Genomic DNA, 22,052 nt, shown 5'->3' on the forward strand with positions numbered 1-22,052 from the left:
AAATATAATGTTTAATGAAGCTGGCAGGGACTCTTAAGATTCCTGGTGGTACGGATCACGGATCCATGAAGAAATAAAGAAAATATTAAGACTATCATATAGTAAAGGCCAGAGGCATTCATTTTAGGAATATTAGAAGAGTTTGGATTTGATATCCCGCCTTTCACTCCCTTTCAGGAGTCTCAAAGCGGCTAACATTCTCCTTTCCTTCCTCCCCCACAACAAACACTCTGTGAGGTGAGTGGGGCTGAGAGACTTCAAAGAAGTGTGACTGGCCCAAGGTCACCCAGCAGCTGCATGTGGAGGAGTGGAGACGCGAACCCAGTTCCCCAGATTACGAGACTACCGCTCTTAACCACTACACCACACAGGCTCTCGACAATATCCCAAAAGATTAATTTTTTCTTATATGCGATGTTTGCAGCAAGAATTCTGGTGGCTAAGTATTGGAAAGGGAATCAGTTACCCACTAGGGGAGAATGGTTATGTAAGCTTTCAGAATACTTAGCCAAACTGACAGATATAATAAGACAAAACCCAAAAAGCGTAGTGAAAAACGAATGGGAGTGCCTAAACGAATGCCTTAAAAGACAAGGTTTGAGGACAGAAATCTGGCTGAGTCTGGAATAACCTTCTGAAGTGAAAGGATAAGAAAGAGGGATATATATTTAGATGCTAGGATCAAGATGATAAGGAAAACAGGAATATACAATGAGAGGTAAAGGAGGTGCTGTGGGATTGGTGGAAGCCAACGTTTGTTTTCCTTTTTAGTGTTTATACTATTAATTTGTAAGATTTGAATTTGTTTTTCATATGTTTTTTGTGTTTTGTATTTTTTGGGTTTTTTTGGTTGTTGTTGTGTGGAAAATACTAATAAAATTTACTCCTTTTCTTTTTTCTAAAGATTCCTGGTGGTAAAAAACGCAAACCCAACCATGTTAGTAGTGTCTACATTTTTATGAGTAAACACATAGGAAGGAACTCAGGTGAAGTGAAATTCTCTCATTAGGAATGTACTAATAGATGGAACCTCATTCTGGACCCAGAAGGACATTTGGAGAAGCAGGCAATATGTCGGTGTTTAAGAAGATAGAAACAAGATAGACAACCCTCTTTAGATAGTATATTCCTGGTTCAAGTCCACTCATGGGAATGTGAAGAGAGATATTTTCCTAAGAAATTATGCTCAAATTTTCCTGAAATCCCTTCAACACCATAATTTCTATTAATAAAGCAACAGATTAATGAGATGGATATATTATTTCATTTCCTTTTTCTGACGAGTTGCTCTCTGCTGTTAAGCTCAGGCCTGAGTACAATGACATAACATTTAGGTGAAAAGATACAACCCAATAATCCAGCACTGGATGACAAGATGGAGAAGATCTCCACAGCCACCATGTACTTTCCTTTGCTGCTCAGGTAGGTTGGAATAAAGGACAACCATACACTGCAAAACACCAACATGCTGAAAGTGATAAATTTGGTTTCATTGAAACTGTCTGGCAACTTCCTGGCAAGAAAAGCCACAATGAAGCTGACAATGGCTAGGAAACCCATATAGCCCAGGACACAATAAAACATGGAAACAGAACCCTCATTACATTCTAGTAAGATTTCACCCTTCACTGAATGCATGTCTGTGCCTGGGAATGGAGGAGCAGAACTTAACCAAAGAGTACAAATGGCAGCCTGAATAAAAGAGCAGAAGAGAACAATAGAATTAGCCAGTCTTTTCCCCACCCATTTCCTCATCCTGGATCCTGGTTTTGTTCCCATAAATGCCACAACCACAGTGATGGTCTTTGCCAACACAGAAGAAAGGGCCACAGAGAAGACAATGCCAAAAGTGGTTTGACGTAGAAAGCAGGTTGCCTTTCCAGGTTGTCCAATGAAGAGCAAAGAGCAGAGGAAGCAAAGGAGGAGGGAGATGAGGAGGGTGTAGGTGAGGGTCCGGTTGTTGGCTTTGACTATGGGAGTGTCCTTGTACTTCATAAAAATTCCAAGTACTACAATTGTGACAAAAGAGAAAATAATAGCCAAGCTAGTTAAGGCGATTGCTAAATCTTCTCTGTAAGAGAGGTAGCTTATAATTTTGGGAATGCACTGAGTTTGGTCTTTGTTGGGATACTGATCTTCAGGACAATTCACACAAGAATCCATGTCTGAAAAAAAGGAAGAACAGTTTAAGTATTTCTAAGGGTAGCCCAACATCTATACCTTTACACACACACACACACACACACACACACACACATTAAATGTTTGCATATGTTGACAATTGTTGTACACATGCGTGTTGGGAAACTTCATGTGTGCACCTGCCACCAGAATTCCCATTTACCGGCCTCCTAGACAGGAGGGGGATCTTTTGTGAGAGATGTCATGGAACAGTGTCTGATAAATGGTTGTATAACTCGAGAACGTAGCTCCCAACTAGGCTAAATTAAAACATTCATTTGTTGTAAGAAAACAGAGAGATTACAGACATAAATCACAACACAGCTATTGGGTATGTGGTAGCTTTATACTTTAGCATATTCTTACTTCTGAACTAAGAAGATACAATCCCCATTAACGAGGGGAGAATGAAAAGGAGTGAAATAACTCGTTTCTCCAAAGTAAATACTTATCCTGGGCTCAGGATTGGGCATGCAGTGGTTTGAATATTATGGGCAAGCTCTGACTAAAACAGGAATGCACAAAGAAAACCGATCTTCCTTCCAGGCTAGTGATCTGAAATCCAGCCCTAATTCCTTTGGAACCTAGATATACATTGGAGCTGATACCACCATTCTTTTTATCTTAAAACATGCAATTTCCTCCACAGAAAATGGACATATGAGGAAAAACAGGGTAATATTGACCCACGAACTTGTCCCTGAAATGCGTTTAAACAATTCTGAAGCTCTTCTACTAGGTTGTTTTGATCCGTGCTGCATATTGGGCACATAAAATCATGTTGACTAATTGCTGCTCTTCTCCTATTGCTGAGTCTATGTTGCATTAAGAGAAGGGTGTGTAGAACAGGTTAGAAAGGGGAGCAGGGAATATACACCTTCACAGTTTGCCAAGACTTCTACTACAAATGAATCAGGTGCTAATCTGTCATGGACATGACCTCACACTAACTTCTGTTTAAAGGATTTATTTATAAAAAAATAGTAAAAATGGACCCTTTTGTTTCCTTGAACTTCTTTCATATATTATCCGATCAATTTCACTATCAATCTGTTACACACACACACACACACACACACACACACACGTTAAAACGATTTTTGAAGTTCTTAATGTGAACCAAAGTCGTATATATTCAATGGATGCACATTCAATAATAATAGTAATCATCACCAGCACCATTACCACCTTTATGGAAATTCCTTGATATCTCTGTACATATGTCTCCTACCCTTCTGGTGAGAGATCATTCCTTCTGGGCATGGAGCACAATCATAGCAGCAAAATTTCTCCCCCTCTTTCTTTTTTCTGCTATAGCCTGGGTAACAGTTCTCATTGCAAACAGAAAGCGGCAGCACCTGTTCATATGCATGAAATACTATTAGTGGTGACATGTTTTGAGAACATCCTGAGGATGTGGACAACATGTTTGGATCAGTCAGGAAACCACTTACACTGTAACCCGTTGTTCCTCATGGCTTATAAATACTATCAGAGAAGGGAGAGCAGGCTGGGCTAGGGAGGTAATTTAAGCCTCCTTCTGAGAGGCAATTGTTCCGTGTTAAGAAGCCCTCCCTGAATTAGGGGTTTTTTGTTGTTGTTGCTGTTTTTTTGCACTGTGGCATGAGTCAGTTGGCTCTTGTAACTAAGCACTTATAAATGTTTCTTACCTGGTTAAAGCCTTGATTCCACACAATTTGATCATCATTGATAGCTAACTGTTTGCCTTGAGGTGCCTGAGGTTCCAGCCTTCCAACTTTCGCTCGAACCACAGAGCCATTGGGAAACATCAGCCAGTTTGTAATATCAAAACTTGTAACTAATTCGCCATTTTCATCAAAAGACACAGTATCTCCTTCACTGTTGTTGAATGCAATCCTCCTTAGAATGTGATGAACCTAAAATGAAAAGAATGTGGACAAAGAGAAAGCAAATTCTTGAAATCATTTCCAAAGACTTGTCAAACTCATTTTTGAATAGTTTATTTGATGACATATTTCTATCTGTCTATCACCACCACCACCTTTCGCCTTTTTCCCTGACAGAGCTCCATAAACATGAGTAGCAATGAATTAAAACAATGAATAAATCACTGTTTCAAATGGGGTTGGAAGGAATTATAAAAATAGATTGACAAAAAGAAAAGTGAGGAGAACTTACCTTTACTTCTGCATCATAATCTTAACTGTATTGTTCTTTAAGCTGCAATTACCTGCCATGGTTGCACATCCTGAAGTTTCAGACTCCCTCTGAAGCTTCGATGTTGGAAACTGATTTTATTTAAAGCATGTGCCACAGCATAGACAGCATTGTAGACATTGTAGCTGTGACCAGTCATCTTCCCTTCAAACAAAATTCCAGAAAGGCTCTCCAGTTTCTCCTCTCCAGTGCACACTTTCTTTCTCTCTCCTAGTCCATTGTACACTTTTAATGAACAGCTGAATGCCTGTTCCCAGAAGTCCTGGACAAAACCATCTCCTTTAACCCAGAAAGGTCTAATTGTCTGAATAAACTTTTGGAATCCTTGGGGCTGTTTTGAGTGAACTGTGAATGATATGGCACCATGGAAGGTTTGTATATCCCATATCTTCTGAACAGACAGTGATGCAAAATCCCAGTGGGATGTAATAATCCATACTTTACACAGAGGTGGAAGTGACAAGAAAGGTGCTAGAAACAGTAATACTCTCAAAATCTGAAAAGATGGTGGTTCTCCATATATAAATAATGCATTCACTTTTTTGTCACTGATGATTACATAATTTTCCCGGCGCTTTATCATCAAGTCGATCAACTCATCAAAATATGCCCGTTTTGGTATTCTATCTATGAAGGCAGAACAGATGCCATTCTGAGAAAGCATTGGTACCATGGTCTGTAAAAACTGGTCCCCTTTGTCATCAGCCACAGCCAAGAGCCCAACCCATGTCCATCTGAAATGCTGAAGTAACAGAACAACTCCCGTGTGCTGATGAGCTTCATTTGGAACCATCTGGTATAAAAATGGGAATTGCATTCTGATACTTTTTACAGGCAAAAATGATCCATAGGTGAGCTGAAATAAAATATATAATACCTTTTCAGGATAGATTTCAAAAGAATGGTAAATAATTGAATCAAAGTGTTTCATGTTGCTCTGCTTATAGTCTAATATCCTGTGTGGTGCAGGAAATTTAGAATTAAAGGATCCACGGCACGTGGCTGTCCTACCTTTACCTGAAGACAAGAGCTTTAATAATTGTCTCATTTTGGGGATTATAGTCTGTGAGTTTTGCAATATAATAACAATACTGACTTTAGAATACTTTAGTTTTGTCACACCTCCAAAATGTGGAACCTAGGTGGTATGAGATTTTCCATGTAACCAGGGATGTCCAAAAGTTTTTCAAAGAGGGCCAGATTTGATGAAGTATACTTGTGAGAGGGCTGACCAAATTTGTAGAGCTTTTTATAGGATTTTACCACGGCAAATAAACTGTCACAAAGGCCAGATTAAACCAAGCAGTGGGTCGGATTAGGCCCCCAGGATGGACTTTGGACATGCCTGCATGTAACAGTTGTTTTGAAATAAACTATAGATAAATTTGAGTTCATATGGGGTACGATTATTTTTACACATTGTTTTATAGTTCCCTCCTATGATAATACTTTGTCCACATGCAACAAACACCATATTTTCTTGTCTAACCAACACCTACCTGGAAGAAACCTCTGTTCCATCCAACACCCCTCTCCAAGCATGGCAAATTGGGGGTTTAAATTGCTCTGGCCACTATCACTCCCTGTTTTCTGTTATCTGCCTATTAGTGCTTCCCTGTTTCATCTACATTATTGGTGAGAATGTGCTAAATAATTGCTAAATAAAATATCACAAGAAGTTTTCTCATCTGATTTACAGAAATCAATACAATGCGCACAGTTGTGGAATTTCCATACTCTCATGCATACAACTTACCTGTGGAATTTTGTGGTTTGCAGAAATAATGGCTACGTTGGCAGAGATCTCAGAGATACATCCTCCAATGAGAGCTATCAGCTTGCTCTGGTGGTGGCACTTGAAGTTGGGGACAAACCTCTGTTGTGTGGAAAGCAGGTTCAGTGTGGCCTTATAAGTCATTCCTGCAGTGTAGTAGCTATTGAGGATGTGGAACCCGAGGGAAACATTTGATAAAATGTTGAGATTCTCATTTATCTCTTTTACAGCAAATGCAAAAGCCATGACATGCTGGTAGTTCTTGGGCACTGAACTGCAATTAGAGTTACAGGCTCTTTAATCAAATAACAACAACAACAATAATAATTTGTTGAATTTATAATAATCATTTATTGGCATCATTTCAAAAGTTAAATGTAGCAAAAAAAAAAAATGCTGGGTAGGAACCAGAATTAGTCAGAATAGACCATTGACTTAATGAGCAAAACTAACATAGGATTTTTTTCATTTTAATGAGTCTGCTTTGAGTAGAACTCAGTAAATACTAACTACTCAGGAGAAGTGGTAGTCTACAGTATAATGAAATGAAGGGGGGCAAAAATTTGGGGACAATCTCATTGTTGATCAAACTGCCCCCTCCACTTATTTTTAGGAGCAGAATAGGAGTATTTTTTGCCTTCTCCATATACATTTATTTCATTTACTGCATTTATTATTGAAAATCTATTTAGCAGCAGGTTAAATCAAACATTAAATATACATAATAATAAGTAAGCAACAGATCAAGCAACTGATCTGGATCATTTATGATATCAGGGACCAGATATATTTTAATTCAGTTGCAGTGCGTATACCCAAAGAAAGAAGAGAAGAAGAGGAGGAGTTTGGATTTGATATCCTGCCTTTCTCTCCCTTTAAGGAGTCTCAAAGCAGCTAACATTCTCCTTTCCCTTCCTCCCCCACAACAAACACTCTGTGAGGTGAGTGGGGCTGAGAGACTTCAGAGAAGTGTGACTAGCCCAAGGTCACCCAGCAGCTGCATGTGGAGGAGCGGAGACATGAACCCGGTTCCCCAGATTACGAGACTACTGCTCTTAACCACTACACCACGCTGGCTCTCAAGTGAAATGAGAAAGTGAAATGAGAAACAATCCTGCAGGTGGAAAGTACAAAGGAGAGCCTACAAGAATGAACTCACCTATATTTAAAATATCACCTATACTGACCCAGTTTGTTATGACTGAGGGCCAATTCCAAAATAATATTTTACAAACCATGTACCTGTACAATAATTTGCGTGCACACTTTTAAATTCAAAAAGTATGTGCAAGACCATATTGTATTTCCAAACACAAATATCACAAACATACTCTCAATGGAGATTTAGATCCTTCACTAATTCTGAGTTTATCATTGTACAAGATGGGAATAGACTGGGCAGGCTACGCTCATACCAAAAACTAAATAATTTTACTTAAGCACAGTTTTACTTAATGATGCATTCTGAGTCACTATGGACTAAACATATTACAGGAAGAGAGAGAGAGAGAGAAAGGGAAAGAGAGAGAGAAGATGATGCTTTACATGGGTTCATTAATCAAGATCTTTGCAGGCTGTTCCATGAAAGAAAGGTTATTATAGAGGAATAAGACCTGAGAAACAATCCCTCCAATGAGGAGGTCTCCTGGTTGATAAAATCCATGAGGAATCAGGAGACGATCATCAAACATGGTGCAATTAATCAGATTTGTCATGCATACACTTTGGCATAGGAGTACAAGTAGCAACATCAGCACCACCCAGATCCTGTTGAAAATGTTTTCCATCCCAGCATAGATCTCTGTGTTTCCAACTACTGGATTTCTATCAACACGATTTATTGTGCAGCACAACATGTTGGTATTGTAAATTTTGTTACAGCCTCCCTTGAATGGTAATGATTCTGTTGGTACACACAGTTTTATAGCTGCAATTCTTAGATTAGCTCTGCACCAGTAACCTGGTAGCAAAGTTAATAATTGCTCCCTTTTCACATGCCTAATTAATGAGGTCCAGTTTTTAACAGGAAGAAATGGACAAGTGGAAAATCATCAGCCAACAAAAAAGGGATGAGAAGCAGAGATACTCTAGAATACATTTTTTGAATTTTATTCTAAAAAAGTATAGTTGAATCAGCTGCTGGGATTATAGGTGGACATATGAAGTGGAAACAGTCACAGAAAAGATTAGCAAAGCTCTTCCTTTGCTAGGATTCAGTTGTGAACCATATGAAGATTATATAGCCTTTTCAGATGCTGATTGTTGATCTTGTTATTGGCCTCTGAAAATCTATTCTGTCAGAGGATGCAAAACAGTAATTTGAACAATGATGGGATGATGATCACTTCCCCAGAGTGCTATTGGCATTTGAAGTTACATAATATACCACAAAACTGCAAGGAATAGCCTCCTCCTAATCCTACAACTATTTTTCCTTATATTTTAGGAAGATTTAGAAATACATGGCACATGGCCTTATTGGTGCGGGTTGCTTCTGCCCAGAACTAAGTTCACACACTTGCCACTCAGATTTGGTATAAGTGTGTTTAATGCAGAGTTATAGCCTGGCAAATCTGAGGGTGGGTGTTTTCATGTAAAACAGTATATTATATGCTGTTTTGTTTTGTTTGTTAAATGTGTATATCACCCTTCATACATAGATCTCAAGGGGGTTCACAACATAAAATTTAAGATAAAAAACACAAAATAAATAATAAAAACAAGAAAAAGAACAGAAAAAATCAATTACCTCCTCTAGTTCGTTTAGCAGAACAATTGCAATTGTCTGTCACAGTTATTGATATTAATATTATTTTGTCATTGAAAAAAAGAATTCATTCAAGCAGTAATAACAATGTGCAAGATACAGCAGACAAAATATCAGCTCCATGGAGCTTACAGCATATAAATTGACTGAGTATATGTATCTAGGAGCAAGGAACAGAGTAAGCAACTGGAGTTCTGGGCCCATGGAAAATTGTTTTCAAGGTCTGTGTGAAAGACAGTGGCCCTGGTGTGAAAGACAGTGGCCCTACTACGTTTTCAGGCAAAGTTCATTTCCAGCTACAATGGTAGCTAATGTGGAACACCCACCCACCTTGCTAGTTATTAGATGCACCCCGTAATTCCTTTTAAGGAACATCGAGAGGAGAAGTGCTGGGATGAGCCACATCAGCACCATTTTCATTCTCCACAATGCCATAACTTTCAAGATTCCTCAGATGAAAATAGGGACATTTCTCACTCCCCCAACTGATATTCTCCAATCTCCATTTTGTTTTCCCACTACAGAGCAGTTCCTATCAGAAGAAGGGTGAGGGCCGCCACCATTGCATCAACAGGACACAGCACACATGCCCTCCATCATACCAATAAATACTTTTCAAAAGGGGGCAAGATTAGACACACAAAGCATTTTTTAAAAGCAAGATTCCTTGTGGCCCACTCTGTTCCCTCTTTCTTCCTGCCCAGGGTGGCCCTTCCCTCTGTCTGCCCTACAGAGCCAGTGCATCATATGGGTTTGGGCCTTGGTAGTGGCAGCCTCTCCTCCTCCTCACCCACTCTCCAGCAGCCGCTACAAACTGCCCAGGAGAGGAAGCCAGCAGCTGCGGCCATGGAGAGGCCATGGAAAGGCTACAGGGTGCTCCCTCACCTCCGCTGCCACTTGAGACAAGCACTGCCTCATTCTCTTTCCTGAGCTCAGCAGTGGCAGCACTGGTGGAGGAAATAGGGACATTCCAGGTTCAAATCAGAAGTCAGGGTGGCTTTCTTAATTCCAGGACTATGCCTGGAAAATCTGGACACTTGGAGGGTATGCAATGCCTCTTGACTCTGATTTAGCACCACAGAGGGATACTTCACAGGGACAGAACCTAAAAATAATGTAGAAAATCATATAGTGCCTACAAGCCCTTACTTTTAAAATTAAAATAAAAAGATGCCAGCTGTGGTGGTTGAACTGGCTCTCGTCTCCTTTCCCTGCAAGGCCCATGTTTCCCATCAGAGATTATGGTGCAGAATTTCACAGCTTATCAACACTAGTGGGAACCGTCCCCCCCCCCACTAGTGCCGGTGTACTGGTAATGTCTTCACATTACTAAGAATAGGAGAAGGCAGACAGAAGGAGTAGACCACCAAGCCCTTATCAGAATAAGGAATCTCTTATACTCTGCCTGAATCAATATAGGAAGTACCTTGAGGTGGGCTGTGGCCAGAGGTTTCTTCAGAAATTTTTGACAAAGGAAGCACTTGTACTGGAATTACAGATATACCTAACATAAGCATTTCCAAAGGACTACATATATGAGCAGAAAGAAATGTATTTATTCTTCTTTTTATTTTCTTCTTCTTATTAATTGATCCCGGTTGTTCAGCTCAGGCCTGAGCAGAATGATGTAGCATTTAGGGAAGAAGATGCAGCCCAGTAACCCAGCACTCGAGGACAAGATGGAAAAGATCTCTACAGCCACCATATATTTCCCTTTGGTGCTTAGATAGGTTGGAACAAATGATAACCAAACAGTGCAAAACACCAACATGCTGAAAGTGATGAACTTGGCTTCATTGAAACTGTCGGGCAACTTCCTAGCCAGGAAAGCCACAACAAAGCTGACAATGGCCAGTGAGCCCATGTAGCCCAAGACACAGTAAAACATGAAAGCAGAACCATCATTACATTCCACTATGATTTCCCTATCCAATGAGTACATGTCCATATCTGGGAAAGGAGGGGAGGTACTTAACCAAAGAGTACAAATGCCAACTTGAATCAAGGAAGAGGAAAGGACAATAGAATCTGCCATTCTTTTCCCCACCCATCTCCTCATTCCAGATCCTGGTTTGGTTGCCATGAAAGCCAGAACCACAGTGATGGTCTTTGCCAACACAGAAGAAAGGGCCACAGAGAATATGATACCAAAGGCTGTTTGTCGGAAAAGGCAGATGAGCTTTCCAGGATGTCCAATGAAGAGCAAGGAGCAGAGGAAGCAAAGGAGGAGGGAGATGAGGAGGATATAGGTGAGGGTTCGGTTGTTGGCTTTGACTATGGGAGTGTCCTTGTACTTCATAAAAATTCCAAGTACTAAACTTGTGATCAAACAGAAAGAAATTGCCAATATAGTTAAGATGATCCCTAAATCTTCTTTGTAAGAGAGGTAGTTCACATCCTTTGGAATGCATTTAGTTTGTTCCTTGTTAGGACACTGTTCTTCTGGACAATTGACACAGGCATCGGCATCTTTAAAAAAAGGAAGATATATTTATCAGCTGTGAGGCACTTTCTATTTCTACATTTATATGGCTGCTGAAAACTTGACTTATGTAGGCAAATAAAAATACATATTTCCACAATAGTTAGCTCTAGCTACTTCAACTAGCCAACTAGCCAACAGGATGAGGTAGCAGCATAGCTGGAGACAAAGGGTAGAAAACCACCTTGCTGCCAGGAGCCAGACACCAACTTTGTAGGTGGGATCAGAGGGAATCCACCTCTTGACACACACATAATGGAGCACACATTCAGCAGAACTGACAAAAAGGGATTTCCATGAGTGAGCTTGCTCTGTCTCATCTTTAAAAGCTCTGTACAAGGGGCATTTCAACTCTTGGAGGATCTTCATAGCTTCTGTTTGGTTATGAACAACTTTCCTTGCTCATGCATCTTAAAAACTTGACCTATTTACCTTCTGCAGGCTGCTGAACCTGCACCGCTATTTGGTTGAATAAATATAGCTTTGTTAATTTCAAGTAAGAGTAGCTGTCATTGCATTTTGGGCCAGGGGTAATATAGGTTGGCAGTTGTTAACTGGGCATGTTCAAGATGGGCACATTTCCTTCTGCTTTGGATGATGGGATGGCTGGCAAACCAGCCAAAATCTTTCTATAATTTCAAGGAACATATAATCTAAACAAGTAAATAGAAAGATGATGCATCACAGAACTTCCTTGATATTTCTGTTCATTATTTCTCCTACCCTTCTGGTGAGAGATCATCCCTTCTGGACATGGAGCACAATCATAGCAGCAAAATTTCTCTCCCTCCTTCTTTTTCCTGCTGTAGCCTGGGTAGCAGTTGTCATTGCAAATGGAAAGCGGCAGCACCTGTTCATATGCATGAAATACTATTAGTGATGTGTTTTGAGAACAGCAGGTCTGCAAAATATCTGAGGATGTGGACAAAATGTTTGGATCAGTCAGGATAACCACTTGCACTGTAACCCGTTACTCCTCATGGCTTATAAATACTAGCAGAGAAGGGACAGCTGGCTGGGCTAGGGAAGTAATTAATGCCTCCTTCTGAGGGGCAATGGTTCCACCTTTTGAAGCCCTCCCTGAATTAGGAAAATCTAAGTAGTTGCACTGTGGGTTAAACCACTGAGCCTAGGAATGCTGATCAGAAGGTCGGTGGTTCGAATCCCCGCGACGGGGTGAGCTCCCATTGCTCGGTCCCTGCTCCTGCCAATCTAGCAGTTCGAAAGCACGTCAAAGTGCAAGTAGATAAATAGGAACCGCTCCAGCGGGAAGGTAAACGGTGTTTCTGTGCGCTGCTCTGGTTCGCCAGAAGCGGCTTAGTCATGCTGGCCACATGACCTGGAAGCTGTCTGCGGAGAAACACCAGCTCCCTCGCCCCATAGAGCGAGATGAGCGCCGCAACCCCAGAGTTGGTCACGACTGGACCTAATGGTCAGGGGTACCTTTACCTTTTAAGTAGTTACCGGCCAGTGGCCAATCTCCCCTTCTTGGGCAAGGTTCTTGAGTGGGTAGTTGTGGACCAGATCCAGGCAATCTGGGAGGAAACTGATTTTCTAGATCCATTTCATTTGGGGTTTAGGCCCAGTTTTGGCACAAAAACTGCTCACTGGGGCAATATGGTTTGGGCATATTACATTGATCCTGGTCCGCCTGCACTGCCTGCCAATTTGTTTCCAGGCCCAATTCAAAGTGCTAGTTTTGACCTGCAAAACCTTAAATGACTCAAGATCTCAAGGACAACATCTTCCTATATGAACTGACCCAGACCCTGCAATCATCATTTGATGCGCTTCATTTGCTCCCTCCACAAGAGGTCCAGAGGGCAGCAACACAAGAATGGGCCTCTTTTGCTGTAGTTCCCCAGATCCCTCAAGTGTTCCAAGCTAACTGGGACAGCCATTGCTTCTGATTCCAATCCTGAATGCCCCAATTTTGCTCCCTGCACTGGCCACACCAGAGCAAGGGACCAAAAGGCGAGTACTTTTTTGGTTCTGCACTGTGACGTGAGTCAGTTGGCTCTTACTTGTAACCAAGCACTTATAGATGTTTCTCACCTGGTTAAAGCTTTGATGCCACACAATTTGATCATCATTGATAGCTAACTGTTTGCCTTGAGGTGCCTGAGGTTCCAGCCTGCCAACTTTCACTCGAACCACAGAGCCATTGGGGAACATCAGCCAGTTTGTAATATCAAAACTTGTAACTAATTCGCCATTTTCATCAAAAGACACAGTATCTCCTTCATTGTTGTTGAATGCAATCCTCCTTAGAATGTGATGAACCTAAAATGAAAAGAATGTGAACAAAGAGACAGCAAAGTCTGGAAACCATTTCCAAGAAATAATATATAATGAATTGAAAAGGATGTTTAAAATAACATTTGTAAAAAACTTAGAAGCTTTCCTTTTGGGAATTAAAGGGACAGAACTACCCAAACTGTACAGAAATGTATTCATGGTATGCTACTACAGTGGCAAGAATGTTACTTGCTCCAAAACAGAAAGAAGTAGAAGTCCCAGCAAAGGAAGAATGAACAAAAACTTATGCATTATGCAGAAGTGGCAAAATTTACCGGAAAAATAGGAAATCAAGATAACAAACTTTTTATAAAAGGATGGAAATGGTTTATTGAATATTTACAGACAAATTGTAAACAGAAAAGAACATTGGCAGGATTATCGTAATAACCTGCTGTTTCATAAGAATATATATTTAAAGTAGAGAGCCAGTGTGGTGTAGTGGTTAAGAGCGGTAGTCACGTAATCTGGGTAACCGGGTTCGCGTCTCCGCTCCTCCACATGCAGCTGCTGGGTGACCTTGGGCCAGTCACAGTCTCTCAGCCCCACTCACCTCACAGAGTGTTTGTTGTGGGGGAGGAAGGGAAAGGAGAATGTTAGCCGCTTTGAGACTCCTTAAAGGGAGTGAAAGGCGGGATATCAAATCCAAACTCTTCTTCTTCTTCTATCGTAATAACCTGCTGTTTCATAAGAATATATATTTAAAGTAGAAGAATAAATGAACTAATTAAGTTAATTTGGATATGTAGAAGTTAATAAAAATAAATTTAAGGACCCAAAGAAAGTGGGGGAAGGAAGTCAAGTCTGAAATGTTAAAATGACTGCAAAATTACTGAAATGTTTAAACCTGAAAATCATAAATAAAAATAATTTTTAAAAAACATTTCCAAGAACTACCCAAAGAGTTGTCAAACTCTTTTTGGGATAATGTATTTGATGGCATATTTCTAGCTATCATCATTATCATAATCTTTCGCCTTTTCCCCTGACAGGGCTCCATACACATGCGTAGTGATGAATTAAAATAATGAATAAATCACTATTTCACATTGGGGTTAGAAGGAATTATCCAAATAGATTGACAGAAAGAAAAATGAGGAGAACTTACCTTTACTTATGCATCATAATCTTAACTGTATTGTTCTTTAAACTGCAATTACCTGCCATGGTTGCACATCCTGAAATTTCAGACTCCCTCTGAAGCTTCGATGTTGGGAACTGATTTTATTTAAAGCATGTGCCACAGCATAGACAGCATTGTAGACATTGTAGCTGTGACCAGTCATCTTCCCTTCAAACAAAATTCCAGAAAGGCTTTCCAGTTTCTCTTCTCCAGTGCATGCTTTCTTTCTCTCTCCTAGTCCATTGTACACTTTTAATGAACAGCTGAATGCCTGTTCCCAGAAGTCCTGGACAAAACCATCTCCTTTAACCCAGAAAGGTCTAATCGTCTGAATAAACTTTTGGAATCCTTGGGGCTGTTTTGAGTGAACTGTGAATGACATGGCACCATGGAAGGTTTGTATATCCCATATCTTCTGAACAGACAGTGATGCAAAATCCCAGTGGGATGTAGTAATCCATACTTTACAAAGAGGTGGAAATGACAAGAAAGGTGCTAGAAACAGTAATACTCTCAAAATCTGAAAAGATGGTGGTTCTCCATATACAAATAATGCACTCGCTTTTTTGTCACTGACGATTACATAACTTACCCAGTGCTTTATCATCAAGTCAATCAACTCATCAAAATATGCCCGTTTTGGTATTCTATCTATGAAGGCAGAACAGATGCCATTCTGAGAAAGCATTGGCACCATAGTCTGTAAAAACTGGTCCCCTTTGTCATCAGCCACAGCCAAGAGCCCAACCCATGTCCATCTGAAATGCTGAAGTAACAGAACAACTCCCATGTGCTGATGAGCTTCATTTGGAACCATCTGGTATAAAAATGGGAATTGCATTCTGATACTTTTTACAGGCAAAAATGATCCATAAGTAAGCTGAAATGAAATATATTATCAATCTTTATTACGTTCCAGAGACCCAGCAAATCATTACAAAGCAATACATAATTCAGACAGCCTACCACCAGGTTAAACAAGCATTTTGTTCAGACTTAAAGATAGGGATGATTGGTTCTTGCAACCACCAATAAAAACTTCACCACTGCTAATGTTCTAGTGTTTGTCCAGTCTTCCAATAGGAACCTGACATAGTGAGCCTCTGATTTTCCCAAGAAAGGTACTAGCAACGGTAATATCAGCACAGCCCTGGCTTGCTTGTATTTCACACAGTGCAGCAAAATATGTTTTATAGAACTGATGTCTTGAGCACATGAGCAAAGTCTGTCCTGGTAGGGAACTCCTCTCAGCCTGCCATCCAACACTGCAGAAGGAAAGATGTTTAGTCTGGTTTTGGTGAATAACCTTCGCTAATTTGGTACTGTCAGGTTTTTAATGTAAGGTAACTTAGAGACTGCTGGAGGAGACTCTTGAGAGTCCCATGGACTGCAAGAAGATCAAACGTATCCATTCTTAAGGAAATTAGCCCTGAGTGCTCACTGGAAGGACAGATCGTAAGCTGAGGCTCCAATACTTTGGCCACCTCATGAGAAGAGAAGACTCCCTGGAAAAGACCCTGATGTTGGGAAAGATTGAGGGCACAAGGAGAAGGGGACGACAGAGGATGAGATGGTTGGACAGTGTTCTCGAAGCTACAAACATGAGTCTGACCAAACTGCGGGAGACAGTGGAAGACAGGAGTGCCTGGCGTGCTCTGGTCCATAGGGTCACGAAGAGTCGGACACGACTAAATGACTAAACAACAACAACTTAAAGACATGCCCATATTGTATTCCTACTGTCAACGGACTACAGATTCTGTGTGATCAGGATTGCAAGTCACTATGTGTATTATCCCATAATCTTTGCTTTAACGTCTTTAGGGCGCCTTCATAAACCAGGTAATAGAGTTGGGGGGGGGGTGACAGACCAATAGAGGTTTTTTAGCCATGGTTTTCTGCCAATTGCTGACAAACTCCTCCTTGGTCAGGTGTTGATACAGACCCTCCCCTAGATCAAACACTACAATCCTGAGCCAATGTTTTAGGCTAGCCCACCATGCCTTAGTTGAAATTGGGCATTCACCAGCTTCTAACAGAAGTGGGTAAAAGCCTCAGCACCTAGGGCTTGCCAATCGAAAGGTCGGCGGTTCGAATCCCCGCGGTGGGGTGCGCTCCCGTTGTTCGGTCCCAGCGCCTGCCAACCTAGCAGTTCGAAAGCACTCCCGGGTGCAAGTAGATAAATAGGGACCGCTTACTAGCGGGAAGGTAAATGGCGTTTCCGTGTGCGGCTCTGGCTTGCCAGAGCAGCGATGTCACGCTGGCCACGTGACCCGGAAGTGTCTCTGGACAGCGCTGGCCCCCGGCCTCTTGAGTGAGATGGGCGCACAACCCTAGAGTCTGTCAAGACTGGCCCGTACGGGCAGGGGTACCTTTACCTTTACCTTAACAGAAGTATGGAGTTGGAGACACAGTTGGGTACCTGCAGCAGAGATCGTAGAAATTTTGCCTGAAAGCCGCCTAGCTTAGGCATGTTCCTATTATGCCAGACATTTGCAGCGTACAGGAGTTGGAAAATGGATTTTGCATTGAAAACCCTTAAGGCTGCTGGGACATACTTGCTGCCCTTTGTGAAAAAGAATCTGAGTACAGTGGTACCTCTGATACAGATGCTTCAGGTTACAGATTCCGCTAACCCAGAAATAGTACCTCAGATTAAGAACTTTGCTTCAGGGTGAGAACAGAAATCGTGCAGCGGTGGGGCAGCAGCAGCAGCAGGCCCCATTAGATAAAGTGGTGCTTCAGGTTAAGAACGGACCTCCAGAACGAATTAAGTTCTTAACCCGAGGTACCACTGTATGGGTAGCTTTGTGATCTCCACCTTTTGAAGGGAGATTTGCCAGTGGTGCTTCCAAGCTCTTGTATGATAGAAAGTGAACCCTAGATAACTGAAGTATTTAATCGGTTGAAGGTTATGGCCATCCAGCACCCATTTAAATCAGGAGAAGCTTCTTTTGAATACTAAAATTTTTGATTTTTCATAATTAATGGATATGCCATTTCCAAAACAGTAATCGGAAAACTTTCTCAGCAGATATTTCAAACCCGGTCTGGAATGTGAAATGATGGCCTCATCATCTGCATATAACAACAAAGGCGTCCTTCTCATTCCTGTTTTTAGAAGGTGTCCGTCTGAGTCCATTAGGCTCGCTTCTAGGTCATTTAAGAATAGGCAAAACAATGTGGGGACCAGAATGCATCCCTGTGTCCCCCCCCCCCAGTCATCTCGCTACTGTTCGATAACTGTCCCTGCCGACCGCATAGGACCTGCAGTTTGGTTCCATTGTACAGGGCTTTTATAAGAAAGAGGAATCGTTTGTCCTGCAATATCAGGTTTAATTTTGACCATAGCTGGGATCTGGGCATGGACCTGAACGCTGATTTCAGATCCATGAAGCCACGAAGAGTTTACCCTGTAGAGGCCTGGTAGAGGCTAGGGAGGACAACATTAGACAGTGGTCTGATGTTGAATGGTTCTCACGAAAGGCTGCCTGGGCTTCAGATAGTATATAGTGTTCATTTAGAAAAGTTGTCAGTTTGCTACTGAGGAAACCATACAACTTCCCAACTATTGAAAGCAGGCTAATTGGCCTATAATTGGAGGATACGTTTGGGTGGCCTCTCTTAAAGTTTGGGACTACTATAGCATGATTCCAGCTATATGGTACTTTGCCTGAGTTATGTACTAGGATAGATTTCAAAAGAATGGTAACTCATAGAATGAAAGTTTTTCATGTGGCTCTGCTTATAGTCTTATATCCTGCAGGAAATTTAGAATTAAAGCATCCACAGCAGGTGGCTGTCCTACCTTTACCTGAAGACAAGAATTTTAATAATTGTCTCATTTTGGGTATTATATTCTGTGAGTTTTGCAATATGATAACAATACTGACTTTAGAATACTTTAGTTTTGTCACACCTCCAAAATGTAGAACCTAGCTGGTATGAGATCTTCATGTAACAGTTATATTGAAATAAACTATGGATAAATTTGAGTTCATATGGTGTCAAATAACAGACACATTGTTTTATAGCCCCCTCCTCAGTTTGTTGCATCAAGGAATTTGTCCACATGCAAACAACACCATATTTTCTTGTCTAACCAACACTAGCTGGAAGGAAACCTCTGTTCCATCCAACACCCCTCTCCAAGCATGGCAAATTGGGGATTTAAATTGCTCTGGCCACTATCACTCCCTGTTTTCTGTTATCTGCCTATTAGTGCTTCCCTGTTTCATCTACATTATTGGTGAGAATGTGCTAAATAATTGCTAAATAAAATATCACAAGAAGTTTTCTCATCTGATTTACAGAAATCAAGACAATGCACACAGTTGTGGAATCTCCATACTCTCATGCATACAACTTACCTGTGGAATTTTGTGGATTGCAGAAATAATGGCTACGTTGGCAGAGATCTCAGAGATACATCCTCCAATGAGAGCTATCAGCTTGCTTTGGTGGTGACACTTGAAGTTGGGGACAAACCTCTGTTGTGTGGAAAGCAGGTTCAGTGTGGCCTTATAAGTCATTCCTGCAGTGTAGTAGCTATTGAGGATGTGAAACCCCAGGGAAACATTTGATAAAATGTTGAGATTCTCATTTATCTCTTTTACAGCAAATGCGAAAGCCATGATATGCTGGTAGTTCTTAGGCACTGAACTGTAATTAGAGTTACAGGCTCTTTAATCAAATAACAACAACAACAATAATAATTTGTTGAATTTATAATATTCATTTATCGACATCATTTCAAAAGTTAAATGTAGTATAAAACTGCCGAGGAGGAACCAAAATTAATCATAATAGACCCATTGTATTAATAGGCACAACTCACATTAAATCTACATAATAATAAGTAAATCAGGCAATTTACTTGGATCATTTATGATATCAGGGATCAGATATATTTTAATTCAGTTGAAGTGCATATACCCAAAGGAAGTGAAATGAGAAAAGATATCGCAAGTGGAAAGTACAAAGGAGAGCCTACAAGCTTCCATGAATTCACCTATTTTTAAAATATAATCTATACAGACCCAGCATAGGGCCAATTACAAAATAATATTTTTAAAAGCATGTACCTGTACAATAATTTGTGTGCACACTTTCAAATTCAAATAGTATGTGCAAGACCATATTGTATTTCCAAACACAAATAACACAAACATATTCTCAACAGAGATCTAGATCATTCACTAATTCTGAGCTTATCCTTGTATAAAATGGGAATAGCCTTGGCAAGATACACTCACACTAAAAACTAATTGATTTTACTTTAGCACAATTTTTCTTAATGTTGCATTCTGAGTCACTATGGGCTCAGGAAGAGCCTATATTACAGGCAGAGAGATAAAGAAAGGGGCAGAGGAGAGAAAGAGAGAGAGAAAAAAGATGATGCTTTACATGGGTTCATTAATCAAGATTTTTGCAGGCTGTTCCATGAAAGAAAGGTTATTGTAGAGGAATAAGACCTGAGAAACAATCCCTCCAATGAGGAGGTCTCCTGGTTGATAAAATCCATGAGGAATCAGGAGATGATCATCAAACATGGTGCAATTAATCAAATTTGTCAAGCATGCACTATGGCATAGGAGTACAAGTAGCAACATCACCGTCACCCAGATCCTGCTGAAAATGTTTTCCATCCCAGCATAGATCTCTGTGTTTCCAACTACTGGATTTCTATCAACACGATTTATTGTGCAGCGCAACGTGTTGGTATTGTAAATTTTGTTACAGCCTCCCTTGAATAGTAGATGATTCTGTTGGTACGCACAGTTTTATAGCTGTAATTCTTAGATTATCTCTGCACGAGTAACCTAGTAGCAAAGCTAATAATTGCTCCCTTTTCACATGCCTAATTAATGAGGTCCAGTTTTTCACAGGAAGAAATGGAAAAGTGGAAAATCATGTGCTGACGAAAAAGGGATGAGAAACAGAGATACTCTAGAATACATTTTTTGAATTTTATTCTAAAAATTATAGTTGAATCAGCTCCTGGGGTTATACGTTGACATATGAAGTGGAAACAGTAACACAAAAGATTAGCAAAGCTCTTCCTGTGCTAGGCTTCAGTTGTGAACCATATGAAGATTATATAGCCTTTTTAGATGCTGATTGTTGATCTTGTTATTGGCCTCCGAAAATCTATTCTGTCAGAGGATGCAAAACAGTAATTTGAACAATGATGGGATGATGATCACTTCCCCAGAGTGCTATTGGCATTTGAAGTTGTGATTCAAAGACCTGCCACCTGCTTGGGGATAAGAAAGACACATGGACACAGTATATTAGGTTAATGGGCTAAAAAAGGCCACAACTTTATTGATTACAGCATGTGAGAGGTATTGTCTTAGGCATTGGATAAAACAACAGAGTGTGACTCCACCCTCTCGGGGGGGGGGGGGTGTGTGTGAGTCTAACAAGGGTTAACCACAAGTGGGAGCAGCCTGTTGATGCAAATACAACTGAAATCTCCTCCTGATGTCACTGGGGGTTGTGCCATGGCCCTAGCCACCAGCAAGGGCGTCGGACAGGATCCACGACCGCCGGATTCCTTTACCGGAATAACCATAAAGTGGAGGGGGAGGCAATGGCCACACCCAGCCCTCCAGTACACATACATATTCCATTGCCTAACCACCAATACCTAAAAGTTGTGACAATTTGCTACGAGGTAGGCAAAAAACCAAGTGGCTGGTGCCAATTTGCGAGTTGGATAAAAATTCCTACCAGGCCCCTTGGGCAACCAAGGTGACCAACCACAGGTCCGTAGCAATGTCAAGAACCAAGCAATGAACTAAAGGGAGGGTGGGTGGGTGATCCAACAAAAACCAGCAGCAGAATGAAAAGGAAGTGCTGCTGTGGCCGCATTTGAGCAGCTAAACCCCACCCCCAAGCCTCCACCTGATTGCTTGGCTACCTGGGGGTGTGGCGCAGCAGACAGGCCAGCTGGGGAGGGGCTGGAACGCCCCCTGCCAACACGGGAAATGGCTCCTGCTCACAACTCCTCCCCTCTGTAAGGAGGAGAGGCTTTACATCATATACCACAAAACTGCAAGGAAGTGCCTCCTCCCAATTCTGCAACTATTTTTCTTTATCTTTTAGGGAGATTTAGAAATACATGGCCTTATTGGAGCAGGATGCTACTGCTTAGAATTGAGTTCACACAACATCCATTCAGATTTGGTATAAGTGTGTTTCAATAGTGAGTTATAGCCTGGCA

General features: G+C 41.0%; 2 protein-coding genes across 2 annotated transcripts; both read right to left on the reverse strand.

The window, feature by feature from the left end:
* Positions 1-1,263: 1,263 nt before the first annotated feature.
* Positions 1,264-7,845, reverse strand: LOC310662578 (vomeronasal type-2 receptor 26-like; the record flags this gene model as incomplete). Its single annotated transcript, XM_083409517.1, has 6 exons — positions 1,264-2,165; positions 3,413-3,539; positions 3,852-4,079; positions 4,394-5,236; positions 6,137-6,428; positions 7,700-7,845. The coding sequence occupies 6 exons, from the start codon at positions 7,843-7,845 to the stop codon at positions 1,264-1,266; spliced, it is 2,538 nt and encodes an 845-aa protein (XP_083265643.1).
* Positions 7,846-10,488: 2,643 nt separating this feature from the next.
* LOC310662579 (vomeronasal type-2 receptor 26-like) lies at positions 10,489-15,774 on the reverse strand (the record flags this gene model as incomplete). The annotated part of the gene is made up of 5 exons (XM_083409518.1): positions 10,489-11,390; positions 12,127-12,253; positions 13,459-13,686; positions 14,862-15,704; positions 15,763-15,774. The coding sequence occupies 5 exons, from the start codon at positions 15,772-15,774 to the stop codon at positions 10,489-10,491; spliced, it is 2,112 nt and encodes a 703-aa protein (XP_083265644.1).
* Between the last annotated feature and the right edge of the window lie 6,278 nt (positions 15,775-22,052).

Source organism: Podarcis tiliguerta (genome assembly GCF_965153285.1).
Source record: "Podarcis tiliguerta genome assembly, chromosome: 13".
NCBI lineage: Eukaryota > Metazoa > Chordata > Lepidosauria > Squamata > Lacertidae > Podarcis > Podarcis tiliguerta.